The 15,430-nt window shown below is 43.1% G+C and overlaps 1 protein-coding gene and 1 long non-coding RNA gene across 2 annotated transcripts; both read right to left on the reverse strand.

The window, feature by feature from the left end:
• Window positions 1–60: 60 nt before the first annotated feature.
• On the reverse strand, window positions 61–5,181 carry LOC121840599. The gene is made up of 2 exons (XR_006079728.1): window positions 4,529–5,181; window positions 61–1,667 (listed from the first exon to the last, which is right to left on the reverse strand). It is a non-coding gene; the product is annotated as an uncharacterized LOC121840599 (long non-coding RNA).
• Window positions 5,182–6,333: 1,152 nt separating this feature from the next.
• On the reverse strand, window positions 6,334–14,736 carry LOC112245878 (protoporphyrinogen oxidase). The gene is made up of 13 exons (XM_024414044.2): window positions 14,609–14,736; window positions 12,888–12,995; window positions 12,586–12,720; window positions 12,401–12,516; window positions 12,128–12,260; window positions 11,899–12,067; window positions 11,579–11,772; window positions 11,373–11,433; window positions 11,101–11,219; window positions 10,876–10,989; window positions 8,789–8,938; window positions 7,767–7,809; window positions 6,334–7,605 (listed from the first exon to the last, which is right to left on the reverse strand). The coding sequence occupies exons 2-13, from the start codon at window positions 12,972–12,974 to the stop codon at window positions 7,472–7,474; spliced, it is 1,455 nt and encodes a 484-aa protein (XP_024269812.1). The 5' UTR covers window positions 12,975–12,995; window positions 14,609–14,736; the 3' UTR covers window positions 6,334–7,471.
• Window positions 14,737–15,430: the final 694 nt, after the last annotated feature.

Raw genomic sequence — 15,430 nt, forward strand, 5'->3', positions numbered from 1 at the left:
GACAATCTTCATTTGTTTTCCACTCCCACAGAAAGTCAATGATTCTCTCATAATGCAGAATGTTTTACAACAGGCTTTAGTAAAGAAATATTAAATATACAGTATATATATCTCTCTCATTGAGACACAGTAAGGGAATATAGTCAGGCAAAGTGAAAGGATACATATTTGATTGGCAGTTACAGAGGAGAGACAGTAAACCATTACAATTTGCTCATTTAGTCGACGCCTCAGAAGATAGAGGGTTAGCGCTAAATTAATGAAAGCAGGTGCCTAACCACCAGATTGTGATGATGAAAAACAAAACTCTTCAAAGTGAGGCAAAACAACCAATTATGTTGACTTAGAGTATCTGAACCTGAAATCAACAAATAAAGTATAACCTTTCAAGTATTCTCATTTCAGTATAACGATTCAGATGAGGGAGGACAAACATTGAAGAGGCTGTTGATTTACGTAGACGGGGTCTGCTCCAATCACTTCACCTCTAAACGTTTCACAAACGTAATGAAAGTTGCATTCACAGACTGATTTTATGTTCCAGAGGAGAGTCTGGAGTTGGCGGCCATGCGGCTCGCCGATATTGCCGTTTCTCTTTGCCAGACACCATTAAAAGAAAACTCCACCCCAAAACAATATTTTGGTATTTGTTTCATTAGTCCCTTGTTGATACTCTTAGAAAAAAAGGGTTCCAAACGGGTTTTTCAGCTGTCCCCATATGAGAACCCTTTTTGGTTCCAGGTAGATCCCTTATAGATTACAGGTAGAACTATTCTCTGTTCCATGTAGAACCCTCTGTGTAAAGGGTTCTACATGGAACTCAAAAGGGTTCTATCTGGAACCAAAAAGAGTTGTTCAAATGGTTATCATATGGGGACAGACGAAGAACCCTTTTAGGTCCTTTTAGCACCTTTTTTTCTAAGAGTGTAGTCCCAAAATGTTTTGCTTATCAGCAATCAAGTTTTCAAGATATGTAACTTTCAAAATACAGAAATCATCCCCGTATTTTGAAAACTTGATTGCTGACAAACAAAACATTTTGAGACTATGTCAACAATGAACTAATGTGTGGAATTTTCCTTTAAGAGAGTGGTGGGGAGAGAATTAACCCTGTTTCTCAGTCTTGTCCCCTCTTGGCTTCCTGCTACTCCACCAACATGTGAATTACAGAGGAGGAAGAAGAGGGGTCAGAGAGGGAGAAAGAGTACAAACTTAAGACAAACACATTGGCTACAAAAATCAAACCACCAACTTTAAACTTTCTTCACAAATCTAAAATGAAATCTTACTTTCTTGATAGCCTACATCATTTTAAATGCTGACACACTGCCCTAAGACTGATGGACAGGGAACAGAAAGCGAGGAAATTACCTTCAGCCTATTCTTGGAGAGAGCAATACAGTAGATAGATGGAAAAATCTCATTGTCTTCCTGACTTCCTCCTCAATAGATTTTTGAATCAAATAGAAGCACAATCACTTCTGTCCTCCTCTTCGAGACAAGGGCCATGCGGCCGTGGAGGAAGCCAGTGTCCGGAACCATTTGAAAGTTTTCAACAGCAGCAGCAGTTGCCACTGCTCTCCATACAGTAGATGCCAGAAGCAGTAGGCTAGTTAAGCAGGTTTCGTCTGGAATCCAAAAGAGGACAGTCGGTCCACCAAATGGTCCTGATGAAATTTGAAGACGGTCAAACATCAAATGATTCAACAACAATTCTAGGGCCCCATTCATGCAGTTCCACATTCTACCCCACCGCCATGTCACATTCCTACAATGAATCGGCTGTGGCAATATGCTTGTCTGTTTTCATTCAGAAGCCAGCGACCCGGGGATGATAAACAAGCAGGAATTATGGAACTGAAAAATGTGTCACTGACCTGTAATACACTATATATACACCCCTTCAAATTAGTTGATTCGGGTATGACAGGTGTATAAAATCGAGCACACAGCCATGCAATCTCCAAAGATATATATATTGGCAGTAGAATGGCCTTACTGATGAGCTCAGTGACTTTCAACGTGGCAGCATCATAAGATGCCACCTTTCCAACAAGTCAGTTCGTCAAATTTCTGCCCTACTAGAGCTGCCCCGTTCAACTGTAAATGCTGTTCTTGGGAAGTGGAAACATCTAGGTGCAACGTCGTCTCAACTGCGAAGTGGTAGACCATACAACCTCACCGGAATGGGACCGCCGAGTGCTGAAGCTCGTAAAAATTGTCTGTCCTCGGTCGCAACACTCACTATCGAGTTTCAAACTGCCTCTGGAAGCTACCTGCCCCAATGCAAATATAAATACTGATTAATTGGGGCATTAGCCTAGATAACCAACACAATGGGGCTGTCACCAAAGGGCTCGGAATGTAATTTGAGCACCAATTTCTATTCGTAGAATCGCGTGAAAAATGTCAGCATTCAGATGTCTACAGCGCACTGAACGATTGGCAGACGAATGCTAGATCCACATTCGGTGCGATGCGATTGGCCATGACGAGAAGGATCGAAAGGTGAGAAGCCGATTAAAAAACGAGGTCAAATCATGACGTTAGTGATCTTCAGGTTGGAGTTCTAGAAAGATGCCAGAGTCCTAAATTATTTTCCAAGTCGGAGCTCACAATTGTCTTGAACGCACTGAAGTCGGAAGTCAGCGATGTCAGAGTTCCACGTTGTTTAGAATCAGGGGCGGACTGAAACAATACTTCAGGCCGGGAATTCGACTCCATCCCAGGCCACGCAAACCACCAGACTGCTAATTTTGTAGGCTAACCCTAGGAGAGCATCCTTATACCCTTGGGCCTTGCTTCGGATGGCAGGTTTTATGGTCACATCCTTTCAATTCTTTCCATAGTGATGACCACATCCGTGTAAAGTGCACGGTCACGCTTTGCAAAGCTTCCAAATACTTTCCTCAAGGCCTCGTCTTTGGACCATCAGTGTGTTTCACCAATTACATCAAGCTGTCTGTGTCTCCTGTCCTCACTGGTTTCTTCCCATAGCTTCATGCGCTTGTAGGAATCTCGAACGAACACTACAATGTCATTCAGTAGTGAGAAAAGTGATTCACTTGCCACAACAACCCCAGTGGTGTCAGTTAGCACAAGGTTGAGGACATGTGAGTAACACCATATGTGTACCTGTTAGCAATGCAGAGAAGCCCCTGGATTGTCCCTGCATATTAGCTGCTCCATCTGTTGCATTACCAACACACTGTTTGATATCTATGTCCATCTTCTCAAGGGTCTGTTTCACAAGGTCCACAAAGTACTGTCCAGTCGATGACTCGCAGTCAATGACCGCAATGAGTCTCTTGTGGACAACATCAGTGACATATCGCAGAACTACTGCACACGGGTCTTTGGATGTTAAATCCTGTGTTGTGTCCATTTGTATTGAGAACATCCCTGCCTTTCTCACTTCAACAGCAATTGTCTGCTGAATCAACATTCTGATGACTTCAGTTACTTTATTTGATGTTGTTTTGGACATCATAGTTACCAAGGACCCTCTTCCTTTACTTCCCATCTGCTTCTTGCTCTTCTCAATGCAATCACTAACATGCTATTGTAGGCAGACATCATATTTGCTTAGCAACAATATAAGCTCAGGAAACTTGCCATGATTGACGGCCATGTTTTCCATGTTATATGCTGCTTCGTGTCTGTGTCCTCTGTAGCTAAGCCCACATTTACCAATCACTTTATCAACATCAATCACAAGTACCATGACCTGCCTCCTCTTTCTGACCTGGTCTCGTTGAACTGACATTTGCTTATCACTCAGAAGGGTAGAGATGTCTGCTTTGCTGGCTCCGGGGAAAAAAGCTGCTGCGCTTTCTCTATGGGTCTTGCTTCTCTCATGTTCCTGTACTCTCAGATGGGCATGTTTCCAGGCCTGCATGTCTCCTTTGACAAATGCACTATCACTGGCTGGAGGTTTTGTGAATGCAAGACATACTAAGCAGAACAAGGAGTGAGTTACTTCATTGTATGTCAGCCATTTTCTGTTTGTGCAATCGTTGGGAGTGGAAAACATTGGGAATTACTCTTTGAGGGGGTTTGTTTTGGGTGGTACTGGAAAAATAAGTCAAAATCCTTGGACTGAGGACGGGCAAAATATACAAATGGATTCAGTGCTTTCACTGTCCCTTTCTATTTTCCCTGTACTGGGCTCTGAACCTCTCTCTCTCTCTGCACATCTGGTTGCTCTGCAGAATGAGATTAACATGGTAAATAACCTAAACTTAAACTTGTATTACTTGTGTAGTCATCAATTGTATGCCCCCGATTACAGTCCTACTGATAATTTCATAAATAAAGCACATATTAATCTAAAATCATAGCCTACATGTTTATGTTAACGATTATATGTTAAAGATTGGAAAGCTGCCGCAGTCATCCCCCTCTTCAAAGGGGCTGACACTCTAGACCCAAACTGTTACAGACCTATATCCATCCTGCTCTGCCTTTCTAAAGTCTTCGAAAGCCAAGTTAATAAACAGATCACTGACCATTTCGAATCCCATTGTACCTTTTTCGCTGTGCATTCCGGTTTCCGAGCTGGTCACGGGTGCATCTCAGCCACACTCAAGGTACTAAACGATATCATAACCGCCATCGATAAAAGACAGTACTGTGCAGCCGTCTTCATCGACCTGGAGAACACATTTGCAAAGAAAATACTCTATTATTATACTTACTATCATTAGTATATCAGTAGGCTACATTAATACAGCTCGGAAAAAAATTATGAGTGGTCTCTTAGTTTTTCCCAGAGCTGCATATTAATGTAGTAACTTGTAATGCTGGTACTAATGGCTCTAATGATCTTTGTCTGTGCTGTATCACACAGGCTACTACTGTGTTACGTTCATGGATGTATTCTGGTTAGGTTACTGTAGCCTGGTTCGCTGTACAGTGTATGTGCACTTTCCCTAGCTTATGTCATGACTGAATGCTGGCAAGTCCATAGTCTAGGTTTATTATTTTTTTACTCGTTGAAACATATTGCATTCAATGCCATATTATTGTAATAAAACAGGCAGGGAGCAGGCCTCGAACACTCGACCTTCTAGCCCGAAGTACTGCGAGCCATCGACTGTGCCCCAAAAACATGCTCGTGTGGCAGAGTCGATATCCGCGCTTATAAACCCAGGGTCGTTACATTATGATCGTAATGTTGCACTCATTGCTATGATATAATTCCTCCACGAACACGTAAGACGCCCAAACTGTTCAGCCTAGCGGCCGTTGTGTCACTATTATTAGATAGGCTACTTAGCTAGCCATGCTGGTTGTCAGTGTGTGTGTTTTAGCTAGTGGTTTTGACTGATCTGGTCCCTTACTGGCGAACTTATTTTCCAGCATTTATCTGCGTCTGTGGCAAGGGCCTTTCTATTTTCTCTCTGCCGCTCTACTCCACCTTTCCTTTTCCGACCGTCCATTTCACCGTGCGACTTGTCTAAAATGTTATCCGTAGAGAAGCAGGCATTTTGGGCGCCGGGACACTGCAGCGAGAGAGTGAGAGTCGAGCCTGATGCGTGGATTCAACGTCAACTCATTCCTGTTTGCTATATTATCGCTGGTCAAGTTGACTATTAACGGCAAGCCAAAACGACCCTCAGGCCACCGGGAAATGTCCCGGTGCTCCCGACGGCCAGCCGCCATTGTTTAGAATGCTGCATGCGTGCCTTCTGAAACCATTTAGTGCACCCTGTCTGACTTTTGACGATAGTTCTGCAGCCTCTGCCACTCTTTTGGTTGGTGAAGCACACCTTTTCATGCAGTGCGCCAGAGCAGTTATTCCACTTTCGAGAGGAATTGTAATGAATATTAATACATGTTAATTGCATGCAAATAAAGGTTGCTTCGCTACCACACCCACAACTGAAGAAAAAAAATCATGGTCTCGGATTCGCAGGTGGAGGACTTCTGTGAGATGCCGCTGTTATGCCTGAATTCGACCCCAAACCAACGAGGAAGTCTGCTCCAGCGTTGAGGGGTTACATGAAACCAATTTGTATGTCAAGCAAAGCTCTTAACCGTGTCAGGGCCGCTCAACATTTATATTCAGTTCGACTCGCCCTAAATTTGGCATCTAAACTGTCCGCAAGATATCTAAGGAGAGGCAGCAGAGAGAAGGGCGCTCTCTCGTTTATGCGACTGACTTTCAAGGTCTCAAGTTGTTTTATTTCATTCAGTGAAGCAGATCAGAGGGAAGTGACTTGTGGCCTAAATCTGTCATCAGCTCACTGTTGTAAAGCGGTTACTCGGACCCTGGCTATGAGCATTGTGTAGTAAAACATTGGTATTCACTGTCAGTTGAAAAGGACATGATGCAGGCCAAACATTATTTATTTTTTTACAGACAATTTGTCCTTCACTGAGACAGTCCATGACAGACAAGATAAAGCATCATATTTATTGCTCTGCAACATTCTCCAAATAATAAAGTTGTGTATAAAAATACATTATCAAGCCATCCCCTTGCCACTGTACATGCACTCTATAAATTAAAGTTTTTCAATATCGTAATTAGATTCCAAATACATGATAGATCACCATATCGAGATCATCGCATCAGTCTGTGTGGTTCTGTTACGCGCACATACTTTACCATAATAATAATAGATTTTTGTCTGCTATATTCACAGAGAGGATAGGGTAAAAAATGGATGGCTGGAAAGGACAGTTGGAGTAGGGATATACACACCACTGATTATCACATCTTTAACATGTCTCCCACATGAAATATGCCTGTACATTCATGAAGGGGTGGTGATTTCTGTTAGCAAAAAGGCACCATAACTAAAATATGAAATCTCATCCTGAATTTAAAATGTTACTCTACATTTTGAACTACTGCATGGAAAATTAAATCCTTGAAGTAAGGTTACGGGGACAAATCATCCTAAAACAGTTCAGATTGTGGTTCCATTTTACGTAGTGACGACATATGACTTTCATCCAGCCCTTGATTTCAAAAACAATATTTTATTAGAATGAGAACTGTTCTGTGGGTTACCTGTGGTTTCCAGGCTAGTGGTGATGTCTCAGACATAGAATCATCTCTAGAGGATCAATCTGTACTTTGTCCAAATGAGATAGAAATGGAAAACTTCATAAATATGCTGCTTATAAATCAGGAATATTGCACAAAATAATGACATCCCTTTGCAGAGGGCTTAAATGCAGAGGGTGACTAGTAAATTGTATCTACATTTTTATTAGTATTTGTATTTAACTTGGCAAGTCAGTTAAGAACAAATTCTTATTTACAATGACGGCCTACACCGGCCAAACCCGGACGACGCTGGGCCAATTGGGCACCGCCCTATGGGACTCCCAATCATGGCCGGTTGTGATACAGTTGTGTAAAAGCAAAACTAAATGTAGAACGCAATGCGATGAGGGAAACAAACAAGATCTTTCACAATATAAGCTTATATCCATGGTTGGGAACCTGAACGTCTGGTTAGACTTTTCCCACAAGGCCCTCTGCTGCCGTCCGTCCACTGAAGATGACATCATTGACCGAGACGCCATCATAAGAGGACCCAGCCAGACTAAGTGGTAGATTGTGGTCTCTGATGTATTGTCTCATATTTTCTGTTGATAGAAAAACCAAGCCCAAATCAGTAGATAGGTATATTATAAAAATTATAATTTTTTTTCAGTACAGGGCACAGAGATAAGACAGAACACACAATCAGATACCCAGCACAATAGAAAAAGTCAAATCTATTAAATGAAGACTGTCCCCGTCTTACCAAGTCGTTTCCGGTGTCCAAGGTAATATTGAGGAATGCAGTCCTAGAGGAGATAAATTGCATATTAAGACAATTATTTAGCTGTCCTGATCCCAGACCTGTATGAGCTAAAGCCATCGCTTAACTATCATCGTAATGCCAAGGAGTTGGCTAAGCACATACAGACCTGGAACCAGCCTACAAATGGTGGAGGATGTTAAAACTAAGAATGACTGGACAGGAAAGCAGGCACTCAGATCACATTTATGGAAGATAGCACTGAATGATGAATCCATCCTGTCAACAAATGTAAAAAAGAAAAAAATAGGACATTTGTTCCCCTACAGTGTCAGTTCGGAAGTGATTATATCGTCGTCTATCTATACAGACCATACCATTCAAATTGAACTATTTGTCTAGCTCAAAACTTCCTGCTATCTCTGCTGCCTGGTTGTTGGTTGACATGGGAGCTCAGGGATAACACAAATGGAAAATGATTTGTTGGTGCTGATGAAATAAATGACAAGAACATCTGAGCATACAACAGGGGGAATGACATGGTGCAAGGGAAACATCACGATTTGAGCTAGAAACCGGGAGATGCAGCACTATGAATACTGATGTAGCTGACTTAGGGTAGTGTGTGTCTGTGAAGATGTGTGTGTGTGTGTAGGAAAAGGGGAAGAGGATCTAACATCCCAGTGCCTCTCTCCATCTTGCCTATCCAGTTCCATAGAGGGAATGGGGAGAAAGACCAATACAGAAACAGAGGAGCCATCCATCCGGTGAGATAGTGATCATCAACAGGCTTGTTGATCTGTTTGCTCCAGTCTTGCTCCCCTGGGACATTGATAAGTTATGACATAGTGGAGCTCAACTGAATACATCATTGGTTGGTTCGAATACTAACTGAACACAGGGCCCAATGAGGACCTCTGGTGACACAGTGGTTAAAGAATGAACTTTAACAAGAAGAGGCTTTTCATTCAAATCTCTTGAAATACAAATGAAGACATGTGAAACAGTTCGCTCACACGTCTTACCTTGAGCAGTGCAACGGCGCTCCAGATAGGTAGTGTGGTAACGCCCAGGTGTGATGTCACCGCCTGGGTGGCCCTGTCCAGGAGGAGCTGCTCCGTCAATTCCTCTGGATTCCCAAACACTTCCTGGAACCAGGCCCCGCCCATCATCACCTAGGGAACACAGACAGTACACAGTAAGGCCATGACACCAACCATTTAGAGCAGGGTTTCCCAAACTCTGTCCAACATTTTGGTTGTTGCCCTAGCACTACACAGCGGATTCAAATAACAAAGCTTGATTCGTTTTTAAAATTTTTTTTTTTTTAATCAGCTGTGTAGTGCTAGGGCAAAAACCAAAGCGTACACCCAGGGGAGGCACCATGACTGAGTTTAGGAAACCCTGATTTAGAGAACTGTCTGTCTGCCAGCCAGCCAGTTAAATAATAAACTTCATCAACCATCCTTTGTCCTAAAGGACCTATAAGACCGTTGCTGAAGAAATAGAACAAAACTCATTAAAAAAAAAAGGAAACGTCCCTTTTTCAGGACACTGTCTTTCAAAGATAATTAGTAAAAATACAAATAACTTCACAGATCTTCATTGTAAAGGGTTTAAACACTGTTTCCCATGTTTGTTCTATGAACCATAAACATTTAATGAACATGCACCTGTGGAACGGTCGTTAAGACACTAACAGCTTACAGACAGTAGGCAATTAAGGTCACAGTTATGAAAACTTAGGCCACTGAAGAGGCCTTTCTACTCTGAAAAACACCAAAAGAAAGATCCCAGGGTCCCTGCTCATCTGTGTGAGCGTGCCTTAGGCATGCTGCAAGGAGGCATGAGGACTGCAGATGTAGCCAGGGCAATAAATTGCAATATCTGTACTGTGAGACGCCTAAGACAGCGCTACTGGGAGACAAAACGGACAGCTGATCGTCCTCGCAGTGGCAGACCACGTGTAACACCACCTGCATAGGATCGGTACATCCGAAAATCACACCTGCGGGCATCCTCTTCCCTCATATGGTACCCTTCCTGCAGGCTCATCCTGACATGACCCTCCAGCATGACAATGCCACCAGCCATACTGCTCGTTCTGTGTATGATTTGCCATGGCCAGCAAAGAGCCCGGATCTCAATCCCATTGAGCAAGTCTGGGACCTGTTGGATCGGAGGGTGAGGGCTAGGGCCATTCCCCCCAGAAATGTCCGGGAACTTGCAGGTGCCTTGGTGGAAGAGTGAGGTAACATCTCACAGCAATAACTGGCAAATCTGGTGCTGTCCATGAGGAGGTGATGCACTGCAGTACTTAATGCAGCTGGTGGCCACACCAGATACTGAATGTTACTTTTGATTTTGACCCCCCCTTTGTTCAGGGACACATTATTCAATTTCTGTTAGTCACGTGTCTGTGGAACTTCTTCAGTTTATGTCTCAGTTGTTGAATCTTGTTATGTTCATACAAATATTTACACATGTTAAGTTTGCTGAAAATAAACACAGTTGACAGTGAGAGGAAGTTTCTTTTTTTTGCTGAGTTTACATTCCACAACAGCCTAGTTCAGGGCTACTGAGACATAGTCCCACGGATGGCTGCACCGTATTTGCCTTGGCAGCAGCTTGTCTGTTTGCATACATGTCTAGAGAAACAGGCATCTGCCCAGTAAACAAATAATGTCTTAAGGCAGCGAGGAGGAACATCAATAATGGAGTGACATTTGTTGTAGAAGTCAAGTCACATGGCACCAGAGGCTATTTGCAGTTAGTTATATGTCTTCCACACCAGGGTATTCCAAACAGAAAACTCCTACCACCACCACCTCCTTGTGACATGACCCCATAAGCCTGACTGAGGCTGGACTGTGTTTGTAAGTGACTTGGAGATCTGTCATCCTGTTGTCTAAAGCATGTATAATTTACGCTGAGCGGAACACTGTATATCTTGATGGGTTTTACTGTAGTTTATACATGGAAGGTTGGTCCCTGCCATGCTGTGCATTATTAACATAGGAAAGCATTCTTGCACGGCCTATAATACGCACATTATGTAATTGTTTGTGTATGAGAGAGAGAATATAGTACATATATATTGTGTGTCTCTTACTGTTATTCTTGTGGTAGGTCCCCCAGTGCGGTTGTGCTGGGGGAAGGGAACAGAGTCATAGACCACCCCTAGGAGACCTCTGTCTTCTGAGGATGGCACCAGGTGGCCAAAGCCCTGAGGCCACACAAGACAACACTCACATTAGATACACACATTCTGAAACACACGCATATCCATAGAAAATAACAAAGAATCTTCAAAAAAAAATTGCTTCATTGTTCTCACCGTGACAGGCAGGACGGAACCCTCGTACTCCAGGTTTACCATGGCAACGGTTACTGTGGCGATCTCACGTAGCTGCTGTGACAGGGGCTGTGCAGCAGTGAGAAGTGCTGAGACCAGAGCTAAAACAACACACACAAGCACGCACAACTGAAGACCAAAACCACACAGGCTTCCAGGTCCACAGACAGAACGGCAGGGACTGAATTTAAGAATCACTGTGTGAAGTTAAAAGATTTAGGCTCAGTGATCAAGTTTAGTAAAAGTTCATTTACCTTTTGCTGGTAGAGCAGCAATGATATGATCAGCTTTGATGGTGCCGTCCTCCAGTTGAATCTGTGTTAAAAAGATCAATTGCACAGACATCAGTTGATTCATTTACTGGATTTAATGAACAACTTAAAAATACACATACCACAACTCCAGTGCAATGGCAGTACACATACATGTGTCCCAACCCCCAGATCTCCAGCAGTCTCACCTCCCAGCCGGTGCCATTAGTACTTAGCCCCATCACAGGGGTGTCTTTATGCACCTCTACACGTCCCCCATTCCTCATCCTCTCCTCCAGGGCTTCCGGAAGGTTCTGTAAGCCCCTCTTCAGTGACCACTGGGCCCAGTTCTCCTGAGCAGCCCTCTTGGTCAGGGTAGAGGAGAGTTCGTCTGGTCCAGGGCCTGGGGGGACAGTCACACTTGTTATTCATCTACTCAATTAGACAGGTCAGCAATATGACTGTTATGGGGACATTTAAGATTCAGAATTCCTATGTAGCTTCGGTGTGGTGGCGGACTCTCTCTCACCTGGGCCCAGCAACATTCCCAGGATGATGGAACCTCTGGCCTTCTCTGCGTTGTAGAGTGGCGGGAGACAAGAGCGCACACTCAGCTTCCTGCAGTCCCCTGCAAACACTCCCCTGCACAGGCTGTCAATGGCAATGTCTGCAAGATGCAGAGAGAGAAGAGGAGAATACTGTCATTCTGAACTGATGTGGAAGTTGTGTGCAGGGTATTGTTTTTAATGCCATCTCACCTCAGTGCCCAGCCTTCTCGACACGAAGGAATGAACAGACTCATCCTCCTCCTTTCCTCTGCTGATCAGTATCTCCTTCAGTACGCTCTGGACCAGAGGACGAGAGAACGGAGCGACTGTACGCACTACTCCACTGGATGGAGGGAGGCAGAGGGTGACTTGGATAGACAGACTACCTACAGTTGATTCAATTCACCATGTTGTGAATGCATGAACATAGCTGTTTGTGTCTAACGTGGTACTATTTCATCATTCATCCTTACACCCCCTTACCCTAAGCCAGAAGGCATCTTGTGTAGCTGGCCTCCCACATAGAGGTAACGGTTCTTAGAGGCCACGTGATCATAGGTGACTGGGAGGACCTCGCTCTCCAGCCCCAACTCTTCCACCTGTAGAAAACAGACTTAGATTTCTAGCTACTATCAATCACACACACACACACACACTACAGTGCCTACCATGTTGAGTGTGTTTCGTCCCACGGCTCCTGCAGGTCGTATCCCTCTGGGTCCATGTTCAAACACAGCTCCATCCTCCCTACGAGTTGAACTTAGCCAGCCTCCGAACCGTCCATCCCCCTCCAGCAGCACTATCTACACAGACAGACAGGGAGAGATATTAATCTAATGGTGTACCTGTGCAGGGCCTAGTGGGCATCTCAATAGTGTAATAACAGCTTAATTACAGTATGTTTGGACTTACAGTAGAGATGTAGTCTACCTGCAGCATATGTGGAGATAGTTGTGGTAATGATATTTACCTTGGAGACCTGGTGGCTCTTGCTGAGGTGGAAGCAGGCTGACAGGCCCCCGATCCCCCCTCCCAGGACAGCCACCGTCTTCTGCATTCAGCCCTAGGATGCCCAGCTCTGTGCAATGGGACAGAACAGGGCTGTAATGTCTATTCTGTACCACACAAATCCCTCAAACATCCATGTGTAAATGGCATTAAGAGCAACTGAGCAAGCCAAGTAATGTTAATAGAAACTTCAGTGAAGTGACCAAGCTTGGCTTTGGTTAAAGTGGGGGGAAACAAGGACAGCTGCACACTGTCAGACCGGTAACTATCAAAGGCCTGGCCAAGCCTACTTGACCCCATGATGAAGTGTTTTTGAAGATCAGTGACAAGGGTTTGTGGAATTCAGCTATGACTACATCGATTTGCTCAAGGTCAATACTTCTAAAAATTGTAATTGTTAAACACTTACTGTGTACCTATGTTTGTAGTTGCGTGCCCGTTTGCTGAAATCCATACTTTGTAATACAACGTTCGTCAAATACAACCACCGACCATTTCCTAATTTCTGTTGCTCTAAAATGTGCCAATTGAATCTCAGATTTGGCAGGGTAATGTACGTTTTGAGCAATAGAAAAGTTGAAATGGTCAGTGGTTGTATTTGACCAACGTTTTGTTAAAAAGCATGGACAAAGAAAGGCACGCAACTACAGAAGACAAACATAGGTACACAGTAAGTGTTTCATAATTTATTTATTTTTTAAAGTATTGACCTTGGGTGAATCAATGTATTCAGAGACTGACTTCCACAAAGCCTGGTCCCTGCTCAACTCCGTGGGTGGAGATAATCAGAAACTTCCTTCACCACAGAGTTGAGTTTAGTTAGCTACAAGGGCCCGTTACTAAAACAATATGACGGTGTCTCTCACTCATCAAACGGATAACTGACTCAGAGAGTTGTAGCACATGTCTCCCACTAATCTTGAGTGGAGAAGGAGGGTTGGGTCTGGGTGGTGACCCCTGATAAGATGATGACATAATGACAGCCCCTTTCAATCTGCTTGCTGTCTGGAGACTCAGAGACAAGAGAAATGTACTTTCTTGAAAAAAATACTTTCTGTACAGTCAGTGACAGTGTTCACTCTGATCCAGTTGAGCAGATGTCTAGCAGTAGCTGGATACAGCAATAGCCTAAATACAGCTAGCTTGAAGATGATCTTGTGTTACTTTTTATTATGTTTTACTTTAGTTTATTTGGTCAATATTTTCTTACCTCTTCTAGAACTGCACTGTTGGTTAAGGGCTTGTAAAGTAAGCATTTCACGTTAAGGTCTACACGTTGTATTCGGCGCACGTGACAAATAAAGTTTGATTTGATTTGCTAGCTAATAACTAGTTTGATAAGTAAGGCCAGTGAACGTGCAAAGGCATGATGCCAAATTACACTAGGGGCCAAAGGCAGTCATTCGGTTGTGTGCAGTTTTACTGTAAATTACAATACACCGGCAACATCAGATGGAACAAAGTAACGTTCGTTTTGAAGGAGTCTTCGCTCACAACACCGGTTGTCAGGTGTTATCCAATGCATTCAAAATAACCGTAAACGATGTTAGCCGGTTAGCATGCAACACAACTGGGAAAAAGGTGTAGCATACGTTGCAAAGGAAGGCACAACTTCACGAGAGAGAGGTAGACAGACATATCGATATGCTTATTGGAATAAATGTAGAAATGTCTAGAATTTACCTTTTGCGGTCTAAAGTTGGAGTCACGACTCATGAACCTCCGTGACATACCATTGATGATAGCGGACTTCGTCGTTGCTGCTTTGAACAACCAATTACAATCACTAATTTCGTCTTCTTTGCTGGAAATCCTTTGCTTGTTCTTTCTGTATGGTTGCCATCTAGTGTACGGGAAAGCAATTACAACATGGCTTTCTTCATATTTAAATAAATGTATCATAGAAGAGAAAGTTACCTAAACCTGATGAATTCTAAGGAATAACGGAGAGATACGATAAAGTTTTGTGCCATCAGGATGTTATATATTTTTTTATGAATCGACTGACATACGATATAAATTGAGCAAAGAACATGGTACGTTTAAATTTTGGGGTATAGAAAGTTGGGAAGTTCGGTTGGTTTTACTTTTTCGATAGAATTTAAAGCAGAACTCAATCTGAATAGGGGATATATATTTGACAAGAGGCAGGCTGACTTGCTGCGTCATTACGTTGAATACACAATAACGTTCCAATAAGTTGCAGTTCTTAGGGATGGTAAATTACGGTAGATAAGGTATCTCAAACTATGCAACATATATTAAATGATTGATGTGACTGATTTTTTAAGTTTAACCCATGTTATTTTTAGATAAAATACAGTAGATTCCCGAAGGAGAGATTTCATTAACACAGGAAAGGGATATGATATGGTTAGCATTCGTTTTGGCTTTAATTAACCATTGAATATTTTTATTTTAAAATAGATAAGACACTTGACAGAGAATTGGTACAGGATAGATATGAATGGACACCCAAGGGATAATTGGACAAGTGGAGAATGA

Source organism: Oncorhynchus tshawytscha, linkage group LG23 (genome assembly GCF_018296145.1).
Source record: "Oncorhynchus tshawytscha isolate Ot180627B linkage group LG23, Otsh_v2.0, whole genome shotgun sequence".
Classification (NCBI taxonomy): Eukaryota; Metazoa; Chordata; class Actinopteri; order Salmoniformes; family Salmonidae; genus Oncorhynchus; species Oncorhynchus tshawytscha.